The 25,338-nt window shown below is 65.9% G+C and overlaps 2 protein-coding genes across 2 annotated transcripts; both read left to right on the top strand.

Moving 5' to 3' along the window:
- The first annotated feature begins 360 nt into the window (after positions 1–360).
- ZC3H10 (zinc finger CCCH-type containing 10) lies at positions 361–2,569 on the top strand. The gene is made up of 2 exons (XM_030967298.1): positions 361–410; positions 1,075–2,569. Exon 2 carries the CDS (start codon positions 1,093–1,095, stop codon positions 2,263–2,265), a length of 1,173 nt encoding a protein of 390 aa, XP_030823158.1. The 5' UTR covers positions 361–410; positions 1,075–1,092; the 3' UTR covers positions 2,266–2,569.
- Positions 2,570–2,886: 317 nt separating this feature from the next.
- Positions 2,887–23,686, top strand: ESYT1 (extended synaptotagmin 1). The gene is made up of 32 exons (XM_030966993.1): positions 2,887–3,276; positions 4,151–4,192; positions 5,077–5,211; positions 5,792–5,865; positions 5,965–6,037; positions 6,105–6,194; positions 7,087–7,142; positions 7,257–7,380; positions 8,898–8,975; positions 9,141–9,227; positions 9,908–9,990; positions 10,339–10,387; positions 10,802–10,891; positions 10,986–11,078; positions 11,161–11,232; positions 11,322–11,408; positions 12,222–12,371; positions 12,442–12,570; positions 13,846–14,022; positions 14,838–14,920; positions 15,570–15,618; positions 15,825–15,914; positions 17,516–17,611; positions 19,466–19,576; positions 19,643–19,729; positions 20,392–20,532; positions 20,738–20,898; positions 21,655–21,747; positions 22,437–22,571; positions 23,067–23,172; positions 23,488–23,537; positions 23,622–23,686. Exons 1-32 carry the CDS (start codon positions 2,887–2,889, stop codon positions 23,653–23,655), a joined length of 3,315 nt encoding a protein of 1,104 aa, XP_030822853.1. The 3' UTR covers positions 23,656–23,686.
- Positions 23,687–25,338: the final 1,652 nt, after the last annotated feature.

A 25,338-nucleotide genomic window follows, 5' to 3' on the forward strand; every position in this document is an offset into this window, starting at 1 on the left:
CCCCGGTAACGGGACTGGGGGGTCTTCAAAGAACAGGAGACGGGCAGAACCGGGGGTTTCTTCAGTGTGGCCGGGGAGCGGCACCGGGAATCCTCCGGTAACGGGGCAGGTGGGTGGGACCGGGCGGAGAATTCTCCGGGAGCGGGACCAGGGCGGTGATTCCTCTGGTAACGGCGCCGTGCGCAGGGCCGGGGCTCGCTCCGAGCCCACCGGGCCCGGCAAGTTCCGACATCAACCACGCGCTAACGGCGCGACGGCGTCTCCCGCCGATGACGTCACGGCGTGACGCACTTCCTGCGCGACGGCTCCTTCCGGGCCGCCCCGGAAGCGGCACCGAGCGGGGCCCGCCCGCCGCCGGCACCGGCCGCGCGTTGGTGGCGCCGGAGGCCCCGCGGGGAGGCCGCGAGCCGGTGAGTGCCGGGCCGGCCCGGGGGAGGCCGCGCTACGCCCTCCGCCAGGCCCCGCCGCTCCCGGTGCGCTCTGTGCCCGTCCCGGGGCGGCTCGCGGGGCTGTCACGGGGCGCGGGGGACGCGCCGGGGTTCCCCCCGCGGTTCGGCGGCCGTGCTGCTCCGGTACCGGCTCCGCCGCAGCGCCGGGACCCCCCGGGATCGCTCCCGTTCCTCCCTTCTGCCCTTCCCACCGGTACCGGGGGCACTCCCGGTCTCTCCCTCCCTTCCGTGCTCGCGGGGCCCTCCCGGTCCCTCCCTCGGTGCCCGGGGCTGGGTGAATCCCCCTCTGACCCCGTCCCGGGGTCTGTCCCGGTTCTTCCTTCATCCCCCTCCTCCTCCTCCTCCTCCGGTCCTGCCATCGCTCCCGGTGCCTCCCTCCGTGCCCGGTGCCCCGGGGGGGGGTGTGGAGCCCGGGGTCCCTCCCTCCTCCTCTCCCGGTGCCCCGGGGTGGGAGCGACTCCCCCCATTCCATTCCCGGTGTCCCCATTCCTCACCCTGTCCCTCTGTCCCGGTACCGGGGTGGGATTTGCCCCGTTCCCGGTCCCTCCCTCTCCTCCGGTGCCCCCTCGGGCTGGGACTCCCCGCACTGCCCGTCCCTCGCTGACCCCTCCCCGCCTCTCCGCAGCCCCTCCGTGCCCGCGCCATGCCGGACCGGGACGGTTACCCCGCCAGCACCGGCACCGGCCCCGGCGGCGTCGGCAGCGGCGACGAATCCTCGTCCGCCCTCCCCGACGACGACATCTGCCGCGACTTCCTGCGCAACGTCTGCAAGCGCGGCAAGCGCTGCCGCTTCCGGCACCCCGACATCTCCGAGGTCACCAACCTGGGCGTGCGCAAGAACGAGTTCATCTTCTGCCACGACTTCCAGAACAAGGAGTGCGTGCGCCTCAACTGCCGCTTCATCCACGGCACCAAGGAGGACGAGGATTGCTACAAGAAGACGGGCGAGCTGCCGCCGCGCCTGCGCCAGAAGGTGGCCGCGGGGCTGGGCCTGTCGCCGGCGGATTTGCCCAACAGCAAAGAGGAGGTGCCCATCTGCAGGGATTTCCTCAAAGGGGACTGCCAGCGCGGCGCTAAGTGTAAATTCCAGCACTTGCAGCGGGATTACGAGTACGAGGCGCGGGGCAGGGAGCAAGGGCGGCGCTACGAGCCCTTCGACGGCCTCTACGAGCCCGACGAGCCGGTGCTGAAGCGGCGGCGAGCCGAGGGGCTCTACGAGAGCTACGAGTACGGCTTCGCCAGCCCGCGGGCCGTGGAGTACCGGCTGCTGGAGGAGGAGAACGTGCTGCTCAGGAAACGCGTGGAGGACCTCAAGAAGCAGGTCAACAACCTGCTGGCCACCAACGAGGTGCTGCTGGAGCAGAACGCCCAGTTCCGCAACCAGGCCAAGGTGATGACGCTGAGCTCCACGGCCACGGCCAGCGAGCAGCCGCTGGCGCCCACGGTGACCAACTACAACCACAGCATCGCGCAGACTCACACCACGCTCAGCAGCCAGGCCCTGCAGCCCCGCCCGGTCACGCAGCAGGATCTGGTGGCGCCGGCGGGCGCTCAGGCCGCCCCTCCCGCCAACGGGGCGCCGCCCATGAACCCCGAGATCGCGCCGCTGTCGGCGGCGGCGGCGCTGGCGCAGACCATCGCGCAGGGCATGGCGCCGCCGCCCGTCTCCATGGCGCCCGTGGCCGTGTCGGTGGCGCCGGTGGCCGTGTCCATGGCGCAGCCGCTCGGGGGCATCACCATGAGCCACGCCACCACGCCCATGGTCACCTACCCCATCGCCTCGCAGAGCATGAGGATAACGGCCATGCCGCACTGACCCCCCCGGCACCGGGGGAGGCTCACGGTGACCCGGGGGATGGCGGGATGAGGACGGACGGACACACGGACGCTGTGGGATGTGCCACCCCCCTCATCCCGGTGCGACCCCCGGCACCGGGGGAGGCTCACGGTGAACCGGGGGATGGCGGGATGAGGACGGACGGACACACGGACACCATGGGATGTGCCACCCCCGTCATCCCGGTGCGGCTGGCGGGGCCGTGGGCGGACTGAGCACCGGGGGTGGTACCGGTGGTACCTGTAATGTTTTCGGCTATTAAAACAAACGAAAAAAGGCCAAAACCGCACGGGCGCGGCTGTGCCGGTAGCGGCGGGGAGCGGGGGGGGGACACCGGGACCGGAACACCAGGAATGGGACCGGGAAACCGCAACGGGGACACCGGAGCGGCGACACCGGGACCGGGATGGGGACACGCAGGGCCGTGACATGGCCACGCCCCTCGCAGAGACCACGCCCACTTAGTAAATAAAGGCGTGGTCAAAATACGTGAGCGCGGGGGGCGTGGCCAAGAGTTGGCGGGCGCTCCATGATTGACGCGTGAGGGCGTGGCCAGGGTGCGGCGCTCAGTGGGCGTGGCCATGATCTGGCTGGCGTCCAATGGGCGGTGCGCGCGTGTGTGGGGGCGTGTCCCGGGCCGCGCCGCTCAGCCAATCAGCGCCGCGTGCGTGCGCGGGGCGCGGCCGGGGCGGCGCCGCGGCGGGAGCGGAACGGGAGCGCGGAACGGGAGCCGCGGAGATGGAGCGGCCGAGCGGGCTCGGGCTGGCGGCTCTGGGCGCTCTGGGCCGGCGGCTGCTCTGGGCGCTGCCCGCTTACGCCGCGGGGCTGCTGGGGCTCGGGGCGGGCGCCGTGGTGCTCGCCCTGGCGCTCTACGCGGGCTGGCGGCGGCGGCGGCGCGCCCGGGAGCGCGGGATGCGCGCGGCCGAGCGCCTGCACCGTGAGGAAGAAGCGGCGGTGCGCGCCGCCGCCCGCGGGGAGCTGCCGGCCTGGGTAAGGTGCTCCCGGCCGTTATCGGTGCTGCGGCGCCGTTATCGCTGCGGGGGAAGCCCCGGCGGGATCCCCGCACCGGGCACCGCCTTCCTCCCCCTCCCCTTTCTCGGTGGGAGTTTGGGAAGCGCAGCCGCCCCCGGTGGGAGCCCCGGGATTGCCGAGGCTGTCCCGGTTCTGCTGCGCTGCGGGCACCGCTTGAGTTCCCCGCACTTCCCGGGGGGGGGGTCCCGGTTCTCTGCTCCGCTGCGGGTCCCGCTTGGCGCACCGGGGGATCCCCCCAGCCCCGTGCACCCCCGGGAGCCCCGACAGCCGCACCGGACCCCGCCGGACCCCGAGGCACCGCACGGTCCCCGGTGGGACCCCCGGGCTGTGCCGCGCATCCCGCACCGCTCCCGCACCGCTCCCGCTCCCGCTCCCTTCTCTCTGCGCCGCCCCGGGGACTCCCGGGACCCCCGGAGCCGCCCGGGCATCTCCCGGTGCCCCCGGTGCTGCTCCCCACCCGCTCCTTGGGGTTTCCCGGTGGGGCGGGGCCGCACCGAGCCCCGCTCGGAGCTCGCGGCCGTGCGGGATCACCGGGACCCCCGCATCCCCCGGTGGCCGCCCCAGGGCGGGGTCCCCGCGCTCCGAGGGCCCGGGACAGCCCCGGTACCGCCCGGGCCTTCCGGCGGTGCCGTGACTCACCGGGCCCGGGGGGGCCGCTTCCTGCCCGGCCCCGCGGGCTGGGAGGGGTCCGCACCCCCCACACCGGGACCCCCCCGTTCTGGGGGCTGAGCGGGAGGTTGGGGAAACTGAGGCACGGCGCCGGGAGGGGCCCGGTGATCCCCGGTGGTTCCCGGTGCCCCCCCCGGGCTCAGGGGCCCCCCTGTCCCCCCAGGTCAGCTTCCCGGATGTGGAGAGGGCGGAATGGCTCAACAAGGTGAGGCGTCCGTGCGTCCGTGTGTCTGTGTCCGTGCGTCCGTGCGTCCGTGTGTCCGTGCGTCCGTGTGTCCGTGTGTCCGGCCCGCGCCGCGCCCTGCGCCGCCTCCTGCCGCTCCCGCGTCCGTCCGTCCATCCCTCCCGCATCCCTCTGTCCGTCCCTCCCTCCTCCATCCCTCCCTCCCCTGTCCCTCCCTCCCGGCCTCTTTCCCTCCCTCCCTGCATCCTTCTGTCCACCCCTTGTCCATCCTTCCGTTCCCGGTGTCCGTTCTTCTGTCCATCCCTCTGTCCATGCCCTCTGTCCATCCCCTCTGTCCATCCCCGCACTGTGTCCATCCCATGTCCCCCCCCATGTCCACCTGTCCATGCCCCATGTCTGTCTGTCCGCATCTACCCCTCCATTCCCCCGTGTCCGTGTGTCCATCTCCGTGTCCGTGTGTCCGTGTCCGTGTGTCCGTGTGTCCATCCCCGTGTCCGTGTGTCCGTGTCCGTGTGTCCGTGTCCGTGTGTCCACCCTGTGTCCGTGTGTCCGTGTCCATGTCCGTGTGTCCACCCTGTGTCCGTGTGTCCATCCCCATGTCCGTGTGTCCGTGTCCGTGTGTCCACCCTGTGTCCGTGTCCGTGTGTCCATCCCCGTGTCCGTGTGTCCATCCCCATGTCCGTGTGTCCACCCTGTGTCCGTGTGTCCATCCCCATGTCCGTGTGTCCGTGTGTCCACCCCATGTCCGTGTGTCCATCCCGTGTCCGTGTCCGTGTGTCCACCCTGTGTCCGTGTGTCCATCCCCGTGTCCGTGTGTCCGTGTGTCCACCCTGTGTCCGTGTGTCCATCCCCGTGTCCGTGTGTCCGTGTCCGTGTGTCCATCCCCGTGTCCGTGTGTCCGGCAGGTGCTGGCCCAGGCCTGGCCCTTCCTGGGCCAGTATCTCGAGAAGCTCCTGCAGGACTCGGTGGCCCCGGCCATCCGCGCCTCCAGCGCCCACCTGCAGAGCTTCGCCTTCACCAGGGTGGACCTGGGACAGAAGGTGACGCTGGGGGGGCTCCCCGGGACCCCCAAAATCCCCCCTGAACCCCCTGAGACTCCCCAGAATCCCCCCTGAACCCCCTGGGACCCCAAAATCCCCCCTGAGACCCCCTGGGACCCCCCTAAATCCCCCATAAACCCCCCGGGACCCCCCTAAATCACCTCTGAACCACCCCAATCCCCCAGGACCCCCCAAACCCCCCAGGACCCCCAGAATCCCCTCTAACCCCCCTCAAACCCCCCTGTACCTCTTGAAACCCCCCCAAATCCCCCTAAACCCTCTGAGACCCCCCAAAATCCCCTAAACCCCTCCCAGGACCCCTAAAACCCCCCCAGGACCCCCTCATGCTGTTGCCCCCCCCCCCACTGCTGACAATGGTCAGGGAAGGGGGGGGGGTCCAGGGGGTCCCCACCTGGTGATTTTGGGGGTCTTGGGGGGTCCCCACCTTCACCCAGCACACCCTGAAACCCCTCAAAATGCCGAGACCGCCCCCTTAAAATGCTGAGACCCTCCCCAAAATCCCAAATCTCCCCCCCAAAATGCCGAGCCCCCCCCCCCAAAAATCCCAAATCCCCCCCAGCCCCTCCGTGTCCTGGGGGTCCAAGCCCACCCCGGAACGCACCAGAAGCAAATCCTGCTGGACCTCAACATCAGGTGAGCGACTCTGGGGGGGCTCCCCCAGCTGGGGAGGGGTCCGGGGGGGTGGGGGAGGGGTCGTGGTGACGCCCCCTCCCCAATTTGTGCCCCCCCCAGCTACGTGGGCGACGTCCAGATCGACGTGGAGGTGAAGAAATTCTTCTGCAAGGCGGGGGTGAAGGGGATGCAGGTGAGGTTTTTGGGGTGGTGGGGGAGTTTGAGGGGGGGTCCCGGCTCATTGTGACCCCCCATCCCAGCTGCACGGGGTGCTCAGGGTGATCCTGGAGCCGCTGCTGGGGGAGGCGCCCATCGTGGGGGCACTCAGCGTCTTCTTCATCCGCCGCCCGGTGAGCCCCGCACCGCGACCCCCGCCCGAAAAAAGGGATGGGAACCACCCCCCCAGGGCACGGCGAGGGTGGACCCCCCCCCAAAAAAGGAGTAGGAGCCCCCCAGGATACAGCGGGGGGGGGGGCGGGAGTGTCCTCCCCAAAAAAGACTTTTTTTTTCATGAGGACCCCACCCCAAAAAAGGGTCCAGAACCCCCCCAGGACATGGCAGGGGTCCTCCCCCCCCCCAAAAAAAGCAACAGATGCCCCCCAGGACACACTGAAGATCCCCCTCCAAAAAAAGGGAGCGGGAACCCCCCCAGGATACATTGAGGATCCCTCCCCCCCAAAAGGATCAGAATTACCCCCCCAGGATAATTCCACCCACAGCGAGGGTGGACCCCAACCCAAAATTAGGAAGAGAACCCCCCCCCAATACATGCTGGGGATACCCCCCCCCCCAAAAAAAGAGAACCAGAATTCCCCTGCAAGGATACACTGAGGATTTCCGCCCCCCCCCCAAAAAAAAAGGGGACCAGGAACCCCCCCAGGACATGGCAGGGGTGGACCCCACCCCAAAAAAAGGAGCGGGAACCCCCCCAGTACACACCGGGGATATTCCCCCCCCCCAAAAAAAAAAAGGACCAGAACCCCCAGGACCCACTGGGGATCCCCCCACCCCAAAAAAGGAACAGAGCCCCCCCCCAGCACACACCAGGGACCCCATCCCCCCAAAAAAATGATTGGAATTCCCCCCCAAAAAGGACTCCAGATCCCCCCCCCCAAAAAAAAGGACCAGACCAGAATCCCCCAGGACCCACTGGGGATCCCCTCCCCTCCCTAAAAAAGGACCCCAGACCCCCCCCCAAAAAGAACACCAGGAGTGCCCCCCTTCCTTACCCCCCCATTGCAGACGCTGGACATCAACTGGACAGGAATGACCAACCTGCTGGACATCCCTGGGCTCAGGTGAGCCCCCCCTTGCTGGGGACCCTCCCCCTGACCGTGTGCCCCCCCCGGGACCCTCCCCCTGACCGTGTGCCCCCCCCCGGGCCCCCCCCTGACCGTGTTCCCCCCCCCCAGCTCCATGTCGGACTCGATGATCATGGACAGCATCGCCTCCTACCTGGTGCTGCCCAACCGGCTGCTGCTGCCGCTGCTGCCCGACCTGCCCGAGGCTGCGCGGCTGCGCTGGCCCCTGCCCAGGGTGAGGGGGGGGCCGGGGGGGGGTCGTGGCACCCCCATTTCCCCCTTCTGACCCGCCCGTTGTACCTTTCTGACACCCCTCATTTCCCCTTTGGACACCCCCGTTTTACCTTTCTGACCCACTCAGTTATCCCTTTCTGATCCCCACATTTTTTCCTTCTGATCCCCCCCCATTTTCCCCTTGTGACCCCCCCCAAATTTAACCCTTTTAACCCCCCCTTTTCCCTTTCTGATCCCCCGTCTTCTCCTCTGACCCTTCCCATTTCCCCCTCCTGACTCCCCCAAATTTAACCCTTTTAACCCCTCCATTTTTCCTTCTGACCCCTCCCCATTTCCCCTTTGGAGCCCCCCCTTTTCCCCTTCTGACCCCCCCCATTTACCTTTCTGACCCCCCTCATTTCCCCCATTTTCCCTTTCTCACCCCTCCCATTTTCCCCTTCCCTCTCCCTCCTTTTCCCCTTTTTCCTCTCCTCTCCTCTCCTCTCCCTTTCCCCCACCATCTCCCTCCTCCATTTCTTGTTGTCCCAGGGCCTTTGTCCCTCCCTGGTGACCCCGCTGTCCCCTCGGTGTCCCCGATGTCCCCAGGGCGTGGTGCGGGTGTCCCCGGTGTCCCCATTGTCCCCTCGGTGTCCCCAGGGCGTGGTGCGGGTGTCGCTGGTGTCCCCGGTGTCCCCATTGTCCCCTCGGTGTCCCCAGGGCGTGGTGCGGGTGTCGCTGGTGTCCCCATTGTCCCCCCGATGTCCCCAGGGCGTGGTGCGGGTGTCCCTGGTGTCCCTGGTGTCCCCTCACTGTCCCCGATGTCCCCAGGGCGTGGTGCGGGTGTCCCTGGTGTCCCCATTGTCCCCGATGTCCCCAGGGCGTGGTGCGGGTGTCCCTGGTGTCCCCATTGTCCCCTCGGTGTCCCCAGGGCGTGGTGCGGGTGTCGCTGGTGTCGCTGGTGTCCCCATTGTCCCCGATGTCCCCAGGGCATGGTGCGGGTGTCCCCGGTGTCCCCATTGTCCCCTCGGTGTCCCCAGGGCGTGGTGCGGGTGTCCCTGGTGTCCCTGGTGTCCCCATTGTCCCCTCGGTGTCCCCAGGGCGTGGTGCGGGTGTCCCCGGTGTCCCCATTGTCCCCTCACTGTCCCCGATGTCCCCAGGGCGTGGTGCGGGTGTCCCTGGTGTCCCCATTGTCCCCCCGATGTCCCCAGGGCGTGGTGCGGGTGTCCCTGGTGTCCCTGGTGTCCCCATTGTCCCCTCGGTGTCCCCAGGGCGTGGTGCGGGTGTCGCTGGTGTCCCTGGTGTCCCCATTGTCCCTTCGGTGTCCCCAGGGCGTGGTGCGGGTGTCCCCGGTGTCCCCATTGTCCCCTCGGTGTCCCCAGGGCGTGGTGCGGGTGTCCCCGGTGTCCCCATTGTCCCCGATGTCCCCAGGGCGTGGTGCGGGTGTCCCTGGTGTCCCTGGTGTCCCCATTGTCCCCCCGGTGTCCCCAGGGCGTGGTGCGGGTGTCGCTGGTGTCCCCATTGTCCCCTCGGTGTCCCCAGGGCGTGGTGCGGGTGTCGCTGGTGGCCGCCATTGGTAGCTTCCTGGGCGGGCTCGTCCAGGGCCGCTGGTTCCGGACGGTGGGGACACAGACGGCGTCAAGCGGGGTGTCGGCAGCCTGGCCCCGGTGGGGCGAGATGTAGGTGGGGGGACAGGGCGGGGGTGGACAGAGGACAGAGGGATGGACAGAGGACAGGCGGTGACACGGTGTCGGGGCAGCCTGGCCCGTGTGGGGAGATGTACAGGTGAGGGGGAGGGTGGAGGGGACACAGACGGCGACAAGCCGGGTGATCGGGGACAGCCTGGACCCCGTGTGGGACGAGATGTACGAGGTGAGGGGGACAGACAGACAGGGGGATGGACAGGGGGACACTGGAATGGACACAGGGATGGACAGAGGGACACAGGCGGTGACAAGCAGGGTCACTGGGGACAGCCTGGACCCAGTATGGGATGAGATGTACGAGGTGAGCACGGACAGACGGACAGATGGACAGGGGGATGGACAGGGGGACACAGGCGGTGACAAGCAGCGTCACTGGGGACAGCCTGGACCCAGTATGGGATGAGATGTACGAGGTGAGCACGGACAGACGGACAGATGGACAGGGGGATGGACAGGGGGACACAGGCGGTGACAAGCAGGGTCACTGGGGACAGCATGGAGCCCACGTGGGACAAGATGTACGAGGCGAGCACGGACAGACGGACAGGGGGATGGACAGAGGGACAGGGGGATGGACAGAGGGACAGAGGGATGGACAGAGGGACACAGGCGGTGACAAGCAGGGTGATCGGGGACAGCCTGGGCCCCGTGTGGGACGAGGTGTACGAGGTGAGGGGGACAGACGGACAGAGCGACAGACAGAGGGACGGACGGAGGGATGGACAGAAAGACAGACAGAGGGATGGACAGAGATGGACAGAGGGATGGACACGGGACCCCCCCCCCAGGGGGGTTTGGGGACACGGGGGGCACACGGGACCCCCCCCATCCGCGCTGTCCCCCCAGTTCATGGTGCACGAGGTGCCGGGGCAGGAGCTGGAGGTCGAGCTCTTCGACAAGGACCCCGACAAGGACGATCTGCTGGGCAGGTGAGGGGGGGGGGGCACCCCCAAATTTGGGGAGGGGTCTTCACCCCCCTGCCCCCCTCCCCAAATCCCCAAACCCCAAATTCCCAAATCGCCAAACCCCAAATCTCCAAATAATCCCCAAATCTCCAAATAATCCCCAAATCCCCAAATCCCCAAACCCCAAATCCCCAAACCCCCAAACTCCAAATCTCCAAACCCCAAACCCCCAAACTCCAAATCTCCAAACTCCAAATCTCCAAACCCCAAATCTCCAAACCCCAAATCCCCAAATCCCCAAACCCCAAATCTCCAAATAATCCCCAAATCCCCAAATAATCCCCAAATTTCCAAATTTCCCCCCCCCCCCAGGATGAAGCTGGACCTCGGGGAGGTACTCAGAGCTCGGGTGATGGACGAGGTGAGTTTTGGGGATTTGGGGATTATTTGGAGATTTGGGGATTTGGAGATTTGGAGATTTGGAGATTTGGGATTTTGGGGATTATTTGGGGATTTAGGGATTTGGGAATTTGGGTGGGGAGTGGGAGGGGGTTGGAGGGGGTTAATGGGGTTTGGGGGGGGAGGGGGGTGGAGGGGTGGGTTTGGGGTATTTGGGGATTTAGGGATTTGGGAATTTGGGGGTTTGGGGATTTGGGGATTATTTGGAGATTCGGGATTTTGGGGATTTATAAATTTGGGGATTTTGGGCATTTGGGGATTTGGAGATTTGGGATTTTGGGCATTTGGAGATTTGGAGTTCGAGGGGGTCTGGGGGCGGGGTTTTGTGGTTCGGGGGGGGTCGCGCTGACGCCCCCTCCCCATTTTTCCCCCCCAGTGGTTCCCGCTGCAGGAGGGGGGGCAGGGCCGGCTCCACCTGCGCCTGGAATGGCTCTCGCTGCTCTCCGACGCCTCCAAGCTGGACCAGGTCAGTCCCGGGACATTTTTGGGGTTCAGCTGTATTGGGGGGGGGGGCGGTCCTGCTTTATCAGACCCCCCCCCCAAATTTTTGGCCCCCTCAGGTTTTGGAGAAGAACCAAAAAATCGTGGCCAAGCCCGACCCCCCCTCCTCCGCCATCCTCGTGGTGTATCTGGACAGGGCTGAGGGGCTGCCCGTGAGTCTGGGGGGGTTTGGGGGGGTCCCTGGGGGGGGTCAGAAGTGGGGGACCCCCCCTTGACCCCCCATTTTCGGTGCAGGTAAGGAAAGCAGGCAAGGAGCCCAACCCCGTGGTTCAGGTGTCGGTGCAGGACGTCACCAGGGAGAGCAAGGTGGGAGGGGTTTGGGGGTTTGGGGGTTTTGGGGGGTTTTGGGGGGTTTTTGGGGGTTTGGGGGGTCTGACCTGAGCCCCGACCCCCAGGTGGTCTGCAACACCTCAGCCCCCGTGTGGGAGGACGCTTTCCGCTTCTTCCTGCACGACCCCAGCAACCAGGACGTGGATTTCCAGGTGGGACCCCAGAACCCCGGCTCCGTGTGCCCCCAAATCCCCTCAAAATCCCCCCAAAACCCCGGCTCCGTGTGCCCCCAAATCCCCCCAGAACCCCGGCTCCGTGTGCCCCCAAATCCCCGCAAAATCCTCCCAAATCCCCCCAGAACCCCTGCTCCGTGTGCCCCCCAAATCCCCGCAAAACCCCTGCTCCGTGTGCCCCCAAATCCCCCCAAAACCCCTGCTCCGTGTGCCCCCAAATCCCCCCAGAACCCCGGCTCCGTGTGCCCCCCAAATCCCCCCAGAACCCCGGCTCTGTGTTCCTCTGGTTCCCCAACCCCCCCCAAGTCCCCCCCAGATCCCCCCAAATCCCCACTCCTGTGTTCTCCCCAATCCCTGTATCCTCCCCTCTTCCCCCCTTCCCCTTTCTCTTTCTCTCCCTTTCCATCCTCCACTCTCCTTTCCCCCTTTTCTCCCCCTTTTCCCCCACCTTTTTCCCCTTCCCCCTTTTTCCCCCTTTTCCCCCCCTTATTTCCCCCATTCCCCCCACCTTCCCTCCCATTTCCCCCCCTCTATCCCCTTTTTCTCACCCCAATTTCCCTCCCTTTCCCTCCCTTCCTTCCCCCCCATATTTTCCCCTTTCCCCCCCAATTTCCCTCCCTTTTTTCTCCTCCTTTCTCCCCTTTTTTTCTCCTCCTTTCCTCCATTTCCCCCTTTTTTTCCCCATTTCCACCCTCATTTCCCCCATTTTCTCCCCTTCCCCCCCATTTTCCCCCTTTTCCCCCCCTTTTTTCACCTCCATTTTTTCCCCTCTATCCCCCTGCACCCCCTCAGGTGAAGGACGACCCCCGCCAGTCGCCCCTGGGCTCTCTGTCGCTGCCTCTGTCGCGACTGCTGCAGTCGCCGTCGCTGTCGCTGGCCGAGCCCTTCCCGCTGCAGCGCTCGGGGCCGGGGGCGCTCCTGCACCTCCAGCTGGAGCTCCGGGTGAGGAGGGGGCTTCGGGGGGGTGTCCCGGGGGGGTTTTGGGGTCCCTCTGACCCTCACCCCCCCCCAGGTGCTGTTCCCGGAGCCCCCCGAGCCCGGCGGGGCCCCCCCGGGACAGGCGGAGCCCCCCAAAAGCGACACCGAGGGACCCCCGCCCAGACCGAGCCGGGCCGGGCCCGACCCCCGCTCCGGCACCGAGGTGGGGAGGGGTCCTGGGGGGGGGGGTCTGGGGGTCAGGATTGGGGTCCTGGGGGTGCAGGGTGGGGTGGGGAGGGGTCCGGGGGGTTTATGGGGGGGGTTCTGGGGGTCACATGGGGGTTCTGGGGGTCAGGATGGGGGTCAGGGACTTTGGGGAGGGGTCCTGAGGGAGTCCTGGGGGGTCCTGGGGGTCCCTGGGGAGTCCTAGAGGGGTCTTGGGGAGGTCCTGGGGGGCTCTTGGGGGGGTCCCGGTGGTCCCGGGGGGGTTTCAGGGTTATCCGGGGCTGTCCGTGGGTCTGTCCGGTCCGTCGGTCCCCTCCCCGCTCAGCTCCCGGTGGGTTCAGGCTGTCCGTGTGTCTGTCCGGTCATCCCGGGGTGGGGGGTTCAGGGCTGTCCGGGGCTGTGTCCGTCGGTCTGTCCGGTCCGTCGGTCACCTCCCGGTGTCCCCGGTGCTGCGGGTGCAGCTGCTCGAGGCCGGGGCTCTGGGGGTCCCGGTGGTCCCGGGGGTTCAGGGCTGTCCGGGGCTGTGTCCGTCGGTCTGTCCGGTGGTCCCGGGGGTTCAGGGCTGTCCGGGGCTGTGTCCGTCGGTCTGTCCGGTGGTCCCGGGGGGGGTTCAGGGCTGTCCGGGGCTGTGTCCGTCGGTCTGTCCGGTCATCCTGGGGGAAGTTCAGGGCTGTCCGGGGCTGTGTCCGTCGGTCTGTCCGGTCATCCTGGGGGGTTCAGGGCTGTCCGGGGCTGTGTCCGTCGGTCTTCCGTCATCCTGGGGGTTCAGGGCTGTCCGGGGCTGTGTCCGTCGGTGTCCTGGTCCGGGGGTTCAGGGCTGTCCGGGCTGTGTCCGTCGGTCTGTCCGGTCATCCTGGGGAAGTTCAGGGCTGTCCGGGCTTGTCCGTCGGTCTGTCCGGTCATCCTGGGGGGGGTTCAGGGCTGTCCGGGGCTGTGTCCGTCGGTCTGTCCGGTCATCCTGGGGGGGGTTCAGGGCTGTCCGGGGCTGTGTCCGTCGGTCTGTCCGGTGGTCCCGGGGGGGGTTCAGGGCTGTCCGGGGCTGTGTCCGTCGGTCTGTCCGTCATCCTGGGGGAAGTTCAGGGCTGTCCGGGGCTGTGTCCGTCGGTCTGTCCGGTGGTCCCGGGGGGGGTTCAGGGCTGTCCGGGGCTGTGTCCGTCGGTCTGTCCGGTCCGTCGCTCCCTCCCCCTCAGCTCCCGGTGGTCCCGGCGCTCACGGGGCTGTGTCCGTGGGTCCGTCCGGTGCCCCCCTCACCTGCCGGTGCCCCCGGCCGCAGCGGGTGCTGCGGGTGCAGCTGCTCGAGGCCGCGGCGCTCGTGGCCAAGGACCAGCGGCTCGGGGGCCTCGTGCGGGGCCGCTCGGATCCCTACGCCGAGGTGCGCGCGGGCGGGAGCCGCTTCCGCAGCCGCGTGGTGCGCGACGAGCTGAACCCGCGCTGGAACGAGAGCTACGAGGTAAACTGAGGCACGGGAGAGGGAAACTGAGGCACGGCGCGGGGAGGGGAACTGAGGCACGGCACCGGGGAAACTGAGGCACGGGAGAGGAAACTGAGGCACGGGAGAGGGAAACTGAGGCACGGCACCGGGGAAACTGAGGCACGGGAGAGGGAAACTGAGACACGGCACCGGGGAAACTGAGGCACGGCACCAGGGAGGGGAAACTGAGGCACAGCGCCGGGAAACTGAGGCACGGGAGAGGGAAACTGAGGCACGGCGCTGGGGAAACTGAGGCACGGCACCGGGAAGGGGAAACTGAGGCATGGCAGGGAAACTGAGGCATGGCACTGGCACCGGGGAAACTGAGGCACAGGGGTGGTTATGGAAAGGGAAACTGAGGCACGGCGCCAGGGAAACTGAGGCACGGCGCCGGGGAAACTGAGGCACAGCACCGACACCGAGGGGGAAACTGAGGCACGTCACGGTGGGGAAACTGAGGCACAGGAGAGGGAAACTGAGGGATGGCACCGGGGAAACTGAGGCACGGGGAAACTGAGGCACGGGTGAGGGAAACTGAGGCACAGCGCTGGGGAAACAGGCATGGCACGAGGAAACTGAGGCACAGCACGGCAGGGGAAACTGAGGCACGGGTGAGGGAAACTGAGGCACGGGGGTGGTTCTGGAACAGGAAACTGAGGCACGGCACCAGGGAAACTGTGACCTGGGGAAACTGAGGCACGGCAGAGGGAAACTGAGGCACAGCACGGGGGAAACTGAGGCACAGCAAGAACAAGGAACAAGGCCGATCAATAATTTGGATTTTGCTCCCCCAGGTGATCGTGGACGATGTCCCGGGGCAGGACGTGGAGTTCGACCTCTTCGACAAAGACATCGACAAGGACGACTTCCTGGGCAGGTGGGAGTCTGGGGGGGTCTGGGGGGGTCTCGAGGGGATTTGGGGGGAATTTTAGGGGTCCAGAAGAATTTTGGGGGGAATTTTGAGGGGCGTGGAGGGGATTTTTTGGGGGTCTAGAGTGGATTTTGGGGAATTTTTGGGGGGTCTGGAAGGGTTTGGGGGGAAATTTGGGGGTCTCAAGGGGATTTGGGGGAGGGGTCTGAGGGGTTTTGAGGGGGTTTTGAGGAGTCTGGAGGGGATTCAGGGGGATTTTTGGGGGTCCAGAAGGATTTTGTGGGAATTTTTGGGGGGTCTGGAGGGATTTTGGGGGCTCTGCAGGGGATTTGGGGGAATTTTTGGGGGTCTAGAGCAGATTTTGGGGATATTATGGGGGTCTGGAAGGGTTTTGGGGCAATTTTGGGGGGATTCTGGAGTGGTTTGGGGGAATTTTGGGGGTCTGGAAAGGTTTGGGGGGAATTTTGGGGGTCTCAAGGGGATTTGGGGGGGGTCTCGAGGGGGTCTGGAGGGGATTTATGGGGAATTTTGGGGGGCGTGGGGGGGATTTTGTGGGTTCTGGGGAGAATTTGGGGGGTCCGGACAGGCTTTGGGGGGGTTTTGGGATTTTGGGGTTTTTTGGGGGGGGGTCTCACCCCGTGCCCCCCCCTCCCAGGTGCAAGGTGCCCCTCAGGAGGGTCCTGAGCAGCCGCGTCGTGGATGAGGTTGGGGGGGGGTCCCTGGGGGGTGGGTTATTTGGGGGGGGTCTCACCTTTGGGGGTCTCAAAAGGGGGGGGGTCTCATCAGTTTGGGGGGGTCTCAGGGATTGGGGGGGTCTCACAAAGTGGGGAGGGGTCTCACAAAGTGGGGAGGGGTCTCTCGGGCTGGGGGGGTCTCAGGAAGTGAGGAGGGGTCCCACGCCCCCCCCCAGTGGCTGCCCCTCCAGGACGTTCCCTCGGGGCGGCTCCACGTGCGCCTGGAGAGCCTCGAACCGCGGCCGAGCGCGGAGCTGCTGGACAGGGTACGGACCCCAGACCCATCCCAGGGACCCCAGACCCATCCCAGGGACCCCAGACCCATTGCAGGGACCCCAGACCCATCCCAGGGACCCCAGACCCATCCCAGGGACCCCAGACCCATTGCAGGGACCCCAGACCCATCCCAGGGACCCCAGACCCATCGCAGGGACCCCAGACCCCATTGCAGGGACCCCAGACCCATCCCAGGGACCCCAGACCCATTACAGGGACCCCAGACCCATTGTAGGGACCCCAGACCCATCCCAGGGACCCCAGACCCCATCCCACGGACCCCAGACCCATCCCACGGACCCCAGACCCATCCCAGGGACCCCAGACCCCATTGCAGGGACCCCAGACCCATCCCAGGGACCCCAGACCCATCCCAGGGACCCCAGACCCCATTGCAGGGACCCCAGACCCATCCCAGGGACCCCAGACCCATTACAGGGACCCCAGACCCATCCCACGGATCCCAGACCCATCCCAGGGACCCCAGACCCATCCCAGGGACCCCAGACCCCATTGCAGGGACCCCATCCTACAGACCCCAAACCCACCCCATGGACCCCAGACCCATTACAGGGACCCCAGACCCCATTGCAGGGACCCCAGACCCATCCCAGGGACCCCAGACCCATCACAGGGACCCCAGACCCATTACAGGGACCCCAGACCCATCCCAGGGACCCCAGACCCATTGCAGGGACCCCAGACCCATCCCACGGACCCCAGACCCATCCCAGGGACCCCAGACCCATTACAGGGACCCCAGACCCATCCCAGGGACCCCAGACCCATTGCAGGGACCCCAGACCCCATTGCAGGGACCCCATCCTACAGACCCCAAACCCACCCCATGGACCCCAGACCCCATCCCCAAAAATCCCAAACCCACAAACCCCAGACCCATCCATCCCCATGGACCCCAGACCCATCCTACAGACCCCAGACCCACCGACCCCAAATCCCCCCCTCCCCATGGACCCCAGACCCACTGACCCCAGACCCCTCCCACCGACCCCAGACCCATCCCAGAGACCCCAGACCCCCTTGTACAAACCCCCAAACCCATCCCCATGGACCCCAGACCCATCCTACAGACCCCAGACCCACCGACCCCAAATCTCCACCCTACAAACCCCCGCCCCTATGCGACCCCCGCCCATCCAAATCCCCTCCCTACCAACCCCAAATCCCGTCCGACGGTCCCCAAACCCCTTCCCAAAACCCCAAACCCCCTCCCACAAACCCCAAACCCAGCCCCATCCCTTTCCCCGCTTTCCTCCCTACTCCATCCTCACCTTCCCGGGGGTCTCCCCACCCCTGTGCGACCCCCGACCCACCCCTGCAGACCCCAAATCCCCTCCCCATAGTCCCCAAACCCATCCCCAAAGACCCCAAACCCATTCCCATCCCTTTCCCCCCATTCTCTGCCCCCCTCCCGGGGGTCTCCCCGCCCACCTTGTGCGACCCCCGCCCACCCAAATCCCCACCCTACCAACCCCAAATCCCCTCCCAAAGACCCCAAACCCATCCCCTCGCCTTCCCCGTTCTCCCCCCATCCCACACCCCCCCCGCCCACCCCGCGCCCCCTCCCCAGGTGCTGCACACCAACGCGCTCCTGCAGCCCCAGCACGGCCCGGAGCTCTCGGCCGCGCTGCTCCGCGTGTACCTGGACAGAGCCGCGGATCTGCCGGTGAGAGCCCCAACGGCCCCCAACGGCCCCAAAATATCCCAAAATGGCCCAAAACAGCCCCAAAATGGCCCCAAACGGCCCCAAAATGGCCCCAAATGGCCCCAAACGGCCCCAATGGCCCAAAATGGCCCCAAATGGCCCCAAAATGTCGCCCCGCCCAAAATGGCCCCAAAACCCCCAAAATGGCCCCAAACGCCCCAAATGGCCCCCAAAGGCCCCCAAACCATCCCCAAAACGCCCCCCAAACTCCCAAAATATCCCTAAATGGCCCCAAATGGCCCAAAATGGCCCTGAAATATCCCAAAATGGCCCCAAACGGCCCCAAAATGGCTCCAAAATGGCCCAAAATGGCCCAAAACGGCCCCAAAATATCCCAAAACGGCCCCAAACGGCCCCAAAATGGCCCCAAAATGGCCCCAAAGGGCCCCAAAATGGCCCCAAAGGGCCCCAAAGGGCCCCCAAAAGGGCCCCAAAATGGCCCCAAAATGGCCCCAAAATATCCCAAAATATCCCAAAATATCCCCAAATGGCCCCAAAATGGCCCAAAATGGCCCAAAACAGCCCCAAAATATCCCTAAATGGCCCCAAAATGGCCCCAAATGGCCCCCAAATGGCCCCAAACGGCCCCAAAATATCCCTAAATGGCCCCAAAATATCCCAAAATGGCCCCAAATGGCCCCAAAATATCCCAAAAGGCCCCAAAATGGCCCCAAAATATCCCAAAATATCCCAAAATGGCCCCAAAATGGCCCAAAATGGCCCAAAACAGCCCCAAAATATCCCTAAATGGCCCCAAACGGCCCCAAATGGCCCCAAAATGGCCCCAAATGGCCCCAAAACGACCCCAAACGGCCCCAAAATATCCCAAAATGGCCCCAAAATAGCCCAAAAATGGCCCCAAAATGGCCCCAAAATGTCCCCAAAATATCCCAAAATGGCCCCAAACGGCCCCAAAATGGCCCCAAAATGGCCCAAAATGGCCCAAAATGGCCCCAAAATGGCCCCAAAATGGCCCCAAATGGCCCCAAACGGCCCCAAAATATCCCAAACGGCCCCAAAATGTCCCAAAATATCCCAAAATATCCCCAAATGGCCCCAAAATGGCCCAAAATGGCCCAAAACAGCCCCAAAATATCCCTAAATGGCCCCAAATGGCCCCAAATGGCCCCCAAATGGCCCCAAATGGCCCCAAAACAACCCCAAACGGCCCCAAAATATCCCAAAATGGCCCCAAAATATCCCAAAATGGCCCCGAACAGCCCCAAAATGGCCCCAAAATATCCCAAAATGGCCCTAAATGGCCCCAAAATGGCCCCAAATGGCCCCAAACAGCCCCAAAATATCCCAAACGGCCCCAAAATGGCCCCAAAATATCCCAAAATGGCCCCAAACGGCCCCAAAATGGCCCCAAAATATCCCTAAATGGCCCTAAATGGCCCCAAATGGCCCCAAACAGCCCCAAACGGCCCCAGATGGCCCCAAACGGCCCCGAAATGGCCACAAAATGGCCCCAAATATCCCCAAAATGCCCCCAAGTGTCCCCAAATGTCCCCGAATGACCCCAAATGTCCCCAAAATGACCCCGAATATCCCCAAAATGTCCCCAATCCCATCACTGCCACCAACACGTACCAGCACGTGCGTCACCAGTGTCACCAAATGTCCCCGAATGTCCCCAAAATTACTCTAAATGTGCCCGAAATATCCCCAAATGTGCCCGAAATATCCCCAAATGTGCCCGAAATGACTCCACATGTCCCCAAAATGTCCCAAATGTCCCCAAATGTCCCCTGATGTCCCCTGATGTCCCTAATGTCCCCAAATGTCCCCTGATGTCCCCCGATGTCCCCCCAGCTCCGGAAGGGCTCCGCAGCCGCCCCGCGCCTTTGCCAGCCTGGCCGTGGGCGCCGCCTCCTTCAGAACCCAGGTGGGGCCGGCTGGGGTTCGGGGGGGGGGTCCAGGGGGGTTTGGGGGGTTTGGGGGGGGGTCCGGGGGTCTCTCAGCTCCTCAATCCCCCCCCCCCATCCCCAGAGCTGCCCCCCCTGCACGGAGCCCGTGTGGGATGAAGGCTTCTCCTTCCTCATCAGGCGGCCGCACGCGGAGACGCTGGAGCTGCAGGTGGGGGGGTGAATGGGGGGCTCATGGCGGGGAGGGGTCTCATTGAGGAGGGGTCTCACGGATTGTGGGGGGGCTCGTGAATTGGGGAGTGTCTCACTGAGGGGGGTCTTAGTGAGGGGGGTCTCATGGATTGTGGGGGGGCTCATGGATTGGGGAGGGGTCTCATAGAGAGGGAAGGGGTCTCACAAATGGGGGGGGTCTCACTGATAGGGGAGGGGTCTCACAAATGGGGGGGGTCTCATGGATTGGGGGTGTCTCACGGGCTGGGGGGGGGTCCCATGGGGGGTCTCACTGAGGGGGTGGGTCTCTGATTGAGGGGGGGTCTCACTGAGGGGGTGTCTCTCATTGATTGGGTGTCTCATTCAGGGGGTGTCTGTGATTGGGGGGGGGTCTCACTGAGGGGGGTCTCTCACTGAGGGGGTCTCTCATTGATTGGGTCTCTCACTGAGGGGGTTTTTTTTTTTTAGTCTGTGATTGGGGGTCTCTCACTGAGGGGGGGTCTCTCATTGATTGGATCTCTCACTGAGGGGGGGTCTGTGATTGGGGGGTCTCTCACTGAGGGGGGGTCTCTCATTGATTGGATCTCTCACTGAGGGGGGGTCTGTGACTGGGGGGTCTCTCACTGAGGGGGGGTCTCAGCCGCTCCCCCCGCCCCCCCGCAGGTCCGGGCCGAGGCGGGGCCCCCCCTGGGCTCCCTGAGCCTCCCCCTGGCGGCGCAGCTGCTGCCCCGGGCCGGGCTCAGCATGGACGGCTGGGTGCCCCTGCCCGGGGGGGGGCAGCTCCTGCTGCGGGCACAGCTCGGGGTGAGTGCGGGGGGGGGGGGCGAGGGGAGACCCCCCTGACCCCAAACCCCACCCGTGGCGGGTGGGGGTCCCACGCAATGAGTGGGGGTCCCGGGGGTGAGTGGGGGTCCCCCCTGACCCCAAACCCTCCCCGGGTGGGTGGGGATCCCCTCAGGGTGGGTGGGGGTCCCAGGGGGTCCCCCTGACCCCAGCCCCCCCCCCGCAGGTCCTGGTGTCGCAGGAGGTTGAGGAGGGGGCGGCCCGCAGAGCCCCCGAGGGGGGGGACCCGGAGCGGCCGCAGGAGGAGGAGGAGGAGGAGCAGAGGGGGGAGGAAGATGAGCAGCGAGGGGCGGGGGGGCTGCGCCAGCGCCAGGTGCCGGCGGACAGGTGGGAACGGGGGGGGGCTGCACCCCAAAATTCCCGAATTTCTGACACCCCAGACCCCAAATTCCCGAATTTCCAATGCCCCTAAAAGTGCGGGGGAAGGGGGGGGTTAGGGGTGCTAGGAAGGGGGGGCTGCAACCCCAAATTCCAAATTTCCAACCCCCCAGACCCCAAATCCCCAAATTCCCAATTTCCAACCCCCCCAGACCCCAAATTCCCAAATTCTCAACACTCCCAGACCCCAAATTTCCAACCCCCCCCAAATTCCCAAATTTTCAGCCCCCCCAGACCCCAAATTCCCAAATTTCCAATGCCCCTAAAAATGCATGGGTGGTTTTATGGTCCTGGGCTGGACAGGGGGGTTGTGCCAGTGAACACGGGGGGCTCCAACCCCAAATTCCCAATTCCCGACCCCCCAGACCCAAATTCCCAATTCCCGCCCCCCCCGACCCAAATTCCCAATTCCCGACCCCCCCGACCCAAATTCCCAATTCCGCCCCCGACCCAAATTCCCAATTCCGACCCCCAGACCCAAATTCCCAATTCCCGCCCCCCCCAGACCCAAATTCCCAATTCCCGCCCCCCCCAGACCCAAATTCCCGATTCCCGCCCCCCCCAGACCCAAATTCCCGATTCCCGCCCCCCCCAGACCCAAATTCCCGATTTCCAGGCGCCCCCAGACCCAAATTCCCGATTCCCGCCCCCCCCAGACCCAAATTCCCGATTCCCGACCCCCAGACCCAAATTCCCGATTTCCAGGCGCCCCCAGCCCCCGCAGGGTCCCCGGGTGCTGCTCTCGCTGCGGCTCCACCGCGAGCAGCGCCGCCTGGTGGCCATCGTGCACAGCTGCAGGTGAGGCTGGAGCTGACACCTGAACCCCAAAAACCCTGCCCAAAAACCCCTGGGGACCCCCAGACCCCCAAACCCTGAACCCCCAAACCCTCCCCAGGACCCCCTTGGGACCCCCAGAACCCCCAAACCCCGACCCTCAAACCCTCCCCAGGACCCTCAGGCCCCCCCAAAACTCCCAAACTTCCTCAGGACCCCCTGGAGACCCCCAGAACCCCCAAATTCTTACCCCCCAAACCCTCCCCAAAACCTCTTGGCAACCCCCAAACCCTGAACCCCCAGACCCTCCCCAGACCCCCCGAGGTTGGGACCCCCGAGGACACCCATGCACCCTCCCCAAAACCCCCCAGACCCCCCAAACCCTCCCCAGGACCACCTGGGGACCCCCAGACCCTCCCCAGGAGCCTCAGACCCCCCCAAACCCCCCAAACCCCGAACCCCCAAACCCTCCCCAAAACCTCTTGGGGACCCCCAAACCCTGAACCCCCAAACCCTCCCAAACCTTCTCAAGGACCCCCTGAGGACCCCCACGCCCCCTCCCCAAAACCCCTCAGACTCCGCAAACCCTCCCCAGGACCCCCCGAGAACCCCCAAACCCCCCCAAACCCTGAACCCCCAAGCCCCCCCCAGACCCTCCCCAGCCCCCCCAAGTTTGGGACCCCCCCCCTGAGGACCCCCCGCCCCCTCCCCAGGGATCTGCGCGCGGCCTCCAAGGAGCCGCCCGACCCCTACGTGTCCCTGGCGCTGCTCCCCGAGCGCGGCCGCGGCGGCTCCAAGCGGAAAACGGGGGTGCAGAGACGGACCCTGAACCCCGAGTTTAACGAGAGGTCGGGGGAGGGGTCCCGGGGGGTCCCACGCTGAGCTGGGGGGGTCTGGGAGAGGTGAAGGAGGAGTTGGAGCTCTGGGAGCTTCGGGTTTGGGGGGTCCTGGGGGTGCTGGGGAAGGCTTGGGGGTTCCCAGAGGGATTTGGGGAGGGTCTGGGGGTTCTGGGGGTCCTGAGGAGGATTTGGGGTGCTTGGGGGGGCTGGGGGTCCCCAGGGGGTCCTGAGGAAGTTTGAGGCCTTTGGGGGTCCGCAGGGGGTCCTGGGGAGGGTTTGGGGGTTCAGGGTTTGGGGGGTCTGGGGGTCCCCAGGGGGTTTTGGGGAAGATTTGGGGAGGGTTTGAGGGTCAGGATTTGGGGGGGGTCTGGAGTTCCTGAGGGGGTCCTGGGGAAGGTTTGGGGGTCTAGGGGTGCCCAGAGGGTTTTGGGGAGGTCCGGGGTCCCGGGAGGTCCTGGGGAGGGTTTGGGGGTCGCGGGGGTCCCAGCCCCGCCCGGTGCCCAGGTTCGAGTGGGAGCTGCCCCCGGAGGAGGCGCCGCGGCGCCGGCTCGAGGCCACCGTGAAATCCTCGGGGAACTTCGTGACCGGGGGGAAGGAGGCGCTGGGCAAGGTCCGGGGGGTCCCGGGGGGGTCCTGGGGGGGGTTTGGGGGTCCTGGGGGGGGTTTGGGGGGTCCTGGGGGATCCTGGGGATGCTCGGGGAGTCCTGGGGAGGGTTTGAGGGTCCCCAGGGGATTTGGGGGAGGTTTGGGGGGTCTGGGGGTCCCCAGAGGGTCCTGGGGAGGGTCTGGGGGCTCTGGGGGTGCCATGGGAGGGTTTGGGGGGGTCTGGGGGCTCTGGGGGTGCCGTGGGAGGGTTTGGGGGGGTCTGGGGGCTCTGGGGGTGCCGTGGGAGCCCCCCTGACCCTTTTCTGTCCCCTCCCCACAGCTGCAGCTGGAGCTGGCCCAGGTGGATCTGTCCGAGGGGGACCCGCGCTGGTGAGGGGGCTGGGGAGGGGTCTCTGATGTGGGGAGGGGTCTCTGATGTGGGGAGGGGTCTCTGATGTGCCCCCCCCATTACAGGTACGAGCTGCAGGACGAGCGGAGCCTCCCCTGACGGAATTTGGGGACCCCCCCGGACCCCCCCCAACCAAACCCCACTGAGGGGGGGGCTCGGGGGGGGGGGGAGCTCGGGACCCCCCCCACAATTGCTGCCGCCCCCCACCAAAGAGGCGCCGGGACCCCCCACCAGCGCCCCCCCCCCCCGACTGTTACAGAGCTCGTGCCTTGCGACCCCCCCCCCAAAAAACAGAGAGAGACCCCCAAAGAGAGCCCCCCAAAGGGCCCCCCAAAAAACAGAGAGAGACCCCCAAAGAGAGACCCCCGGGCTGTGACCCCCCCGCACCGGGGGCGCTTCTGGGAGCTGCTGCTGCCACCGCCGGGCTGTCCCCAAAGTGTCCCTATGGTGTCCCCAAAGTGTCCCCACGGTGTCCCCACGGTGTCCCCAAGGTGTCCCCGAGGTGTCACCCGCGGATGTCCTCGGGATGTCACCAGGTGCCACCAGGATGTCCCCAAGGTGTCACCGAGATATCACCAGGATATGACCGGGATGTCCCCGGGTGTCCCTGGGATGTCACCAGGTGCCACCAGGATGTTGCTGGATGTCACCCGGATGTCCCCAAATGTCACCGGGATGTCACCGGGGTGTCCTCACAGGGATGCCCCCAAGGTGTCACCTGTGGATGTCCCTGGAATGTCACCGGGTGTCACCGGGATGTCCCCGGGATGTCACCGGGATGTCCCCAAGATATCACCACCGGGATGTCACTGGGATGTCATCGGGATATCACCCCCGGAATGTCCCCAAGATGTCACCCGGATGTCACTGGGATGTCTCTGGGATGTCACTGCTGAGATGTCCCCAAATGTCCCCGGCATATCACCGGGATGTCCCTGGATGTCGCTGGGATGTCCCCGAATGTCACTGGGATGCCACCAGTGGGATGTCCCCTGGATGTCACCACCAGGATGTCACCGGAATGTCCCCAAATGTCCCCGGATGTCACCGAGATGCCACTGCCAGGCCACTGCCGCGATGCCACCACCACCGTGCCGCCACCGGGCTGTCCCGGGCTGTCCCCGGGCTGTCCCCGGGATGTCACCGCGCTGTCACCGCGCTGTCACCGCCGCCGTGCAACCCCCCACCCCCGCGCTAATAAAGGAGGGAGGACACGGACTCGGTGTCCCCTCTGTCACCGCCACGGTGTCCCCAGCCTGGGGCCCTGCTGGGGTGTCCCCAGCGGAGATCGGGGTGTCCCCAGAATGGGAGGGGGTGTCCCTGGGGGTGTCCCTGGGGGTGTCCCTGGGGTGTCCCTGGGGTGTCCCTGGGGTGTCCCCCGTGAGTTCCAGACACTGGGTGACCTCCCTGGGGCGTGGCCGTGTGATGTCCCCACTGAGGGTGTCCCTGTAGATGTCCCCTGAGGTGTCCCCAGTCTGATGTCCCCATGGGGGTGTCCCCGTGGGTTCCAGACCCCGAGTGACCCCCCCTGAGGTGTCCCCTGGGGTGCCCCTATAGGTGTCCCCCGTGGGGGTCTCGTCTCCTCCATAGGGGTGTCCCCGTTTGGTGTCCCCCATGGGGGTGTCCCTGTGATGTCCCCGTGGGTGTCCCTCTGATGTCCCCTCTGCGATGTCCCCATAGGGGTGTCCCCATTTGGTGTCCCCCATGGGGGTGTCCCCCTGATGTCCCCTGATGTCCCCATGGGTGTCCCCTCTGTGATGTCCCCTCTGATGTCCCCTCGGG

This window comes from Camarhynchus parvulus, chromosome 29 (assembly GCF_901933205.1).
Source record: "Camarhynchus parvulus chromosome 29, STF_HiC, whole genome shotgun sequence".
In the NCBI taxonomy this organism is placed as follows: Eukaryota; Metazoa; Chordata; class Aves; order Passeriformes; family Thraupidae; genus Camarhynchus; species Camarhynchus parvulus.

Bases quoted from the DNA above. Each gene is read 5' to 3' on its own strand.
- ESYT1 (XM_030966993.1), top strand. From the start codon at position 2,887: ATGGGCGGTGCGCGCGTGTGTGGGGGCGTGTCCCGGGCCGCGCCGCTC. The intron at 14,023-14,837 runs GTAAACTGAGGC...TTGCTCCCCCAG, and splicing joins GCTGGAACGAGAGCTACGAG to GTGATCGTGGACGATGTCCC. The intron at 15,915-17,515 runs GTACGGACCCCA...CCCCCTCCCCAG, and splicing joins GCGCGGAGCTGCTGGACAGG to GTGCTGCACACCAACGCGCT.
- ZC3H10 (XM_030967298.1), top strand. From the start codon at position 1,093: ATGCCGGACCGGGACGGTTACCCCGCCAGCACCGGCACCGGCCCCGGC.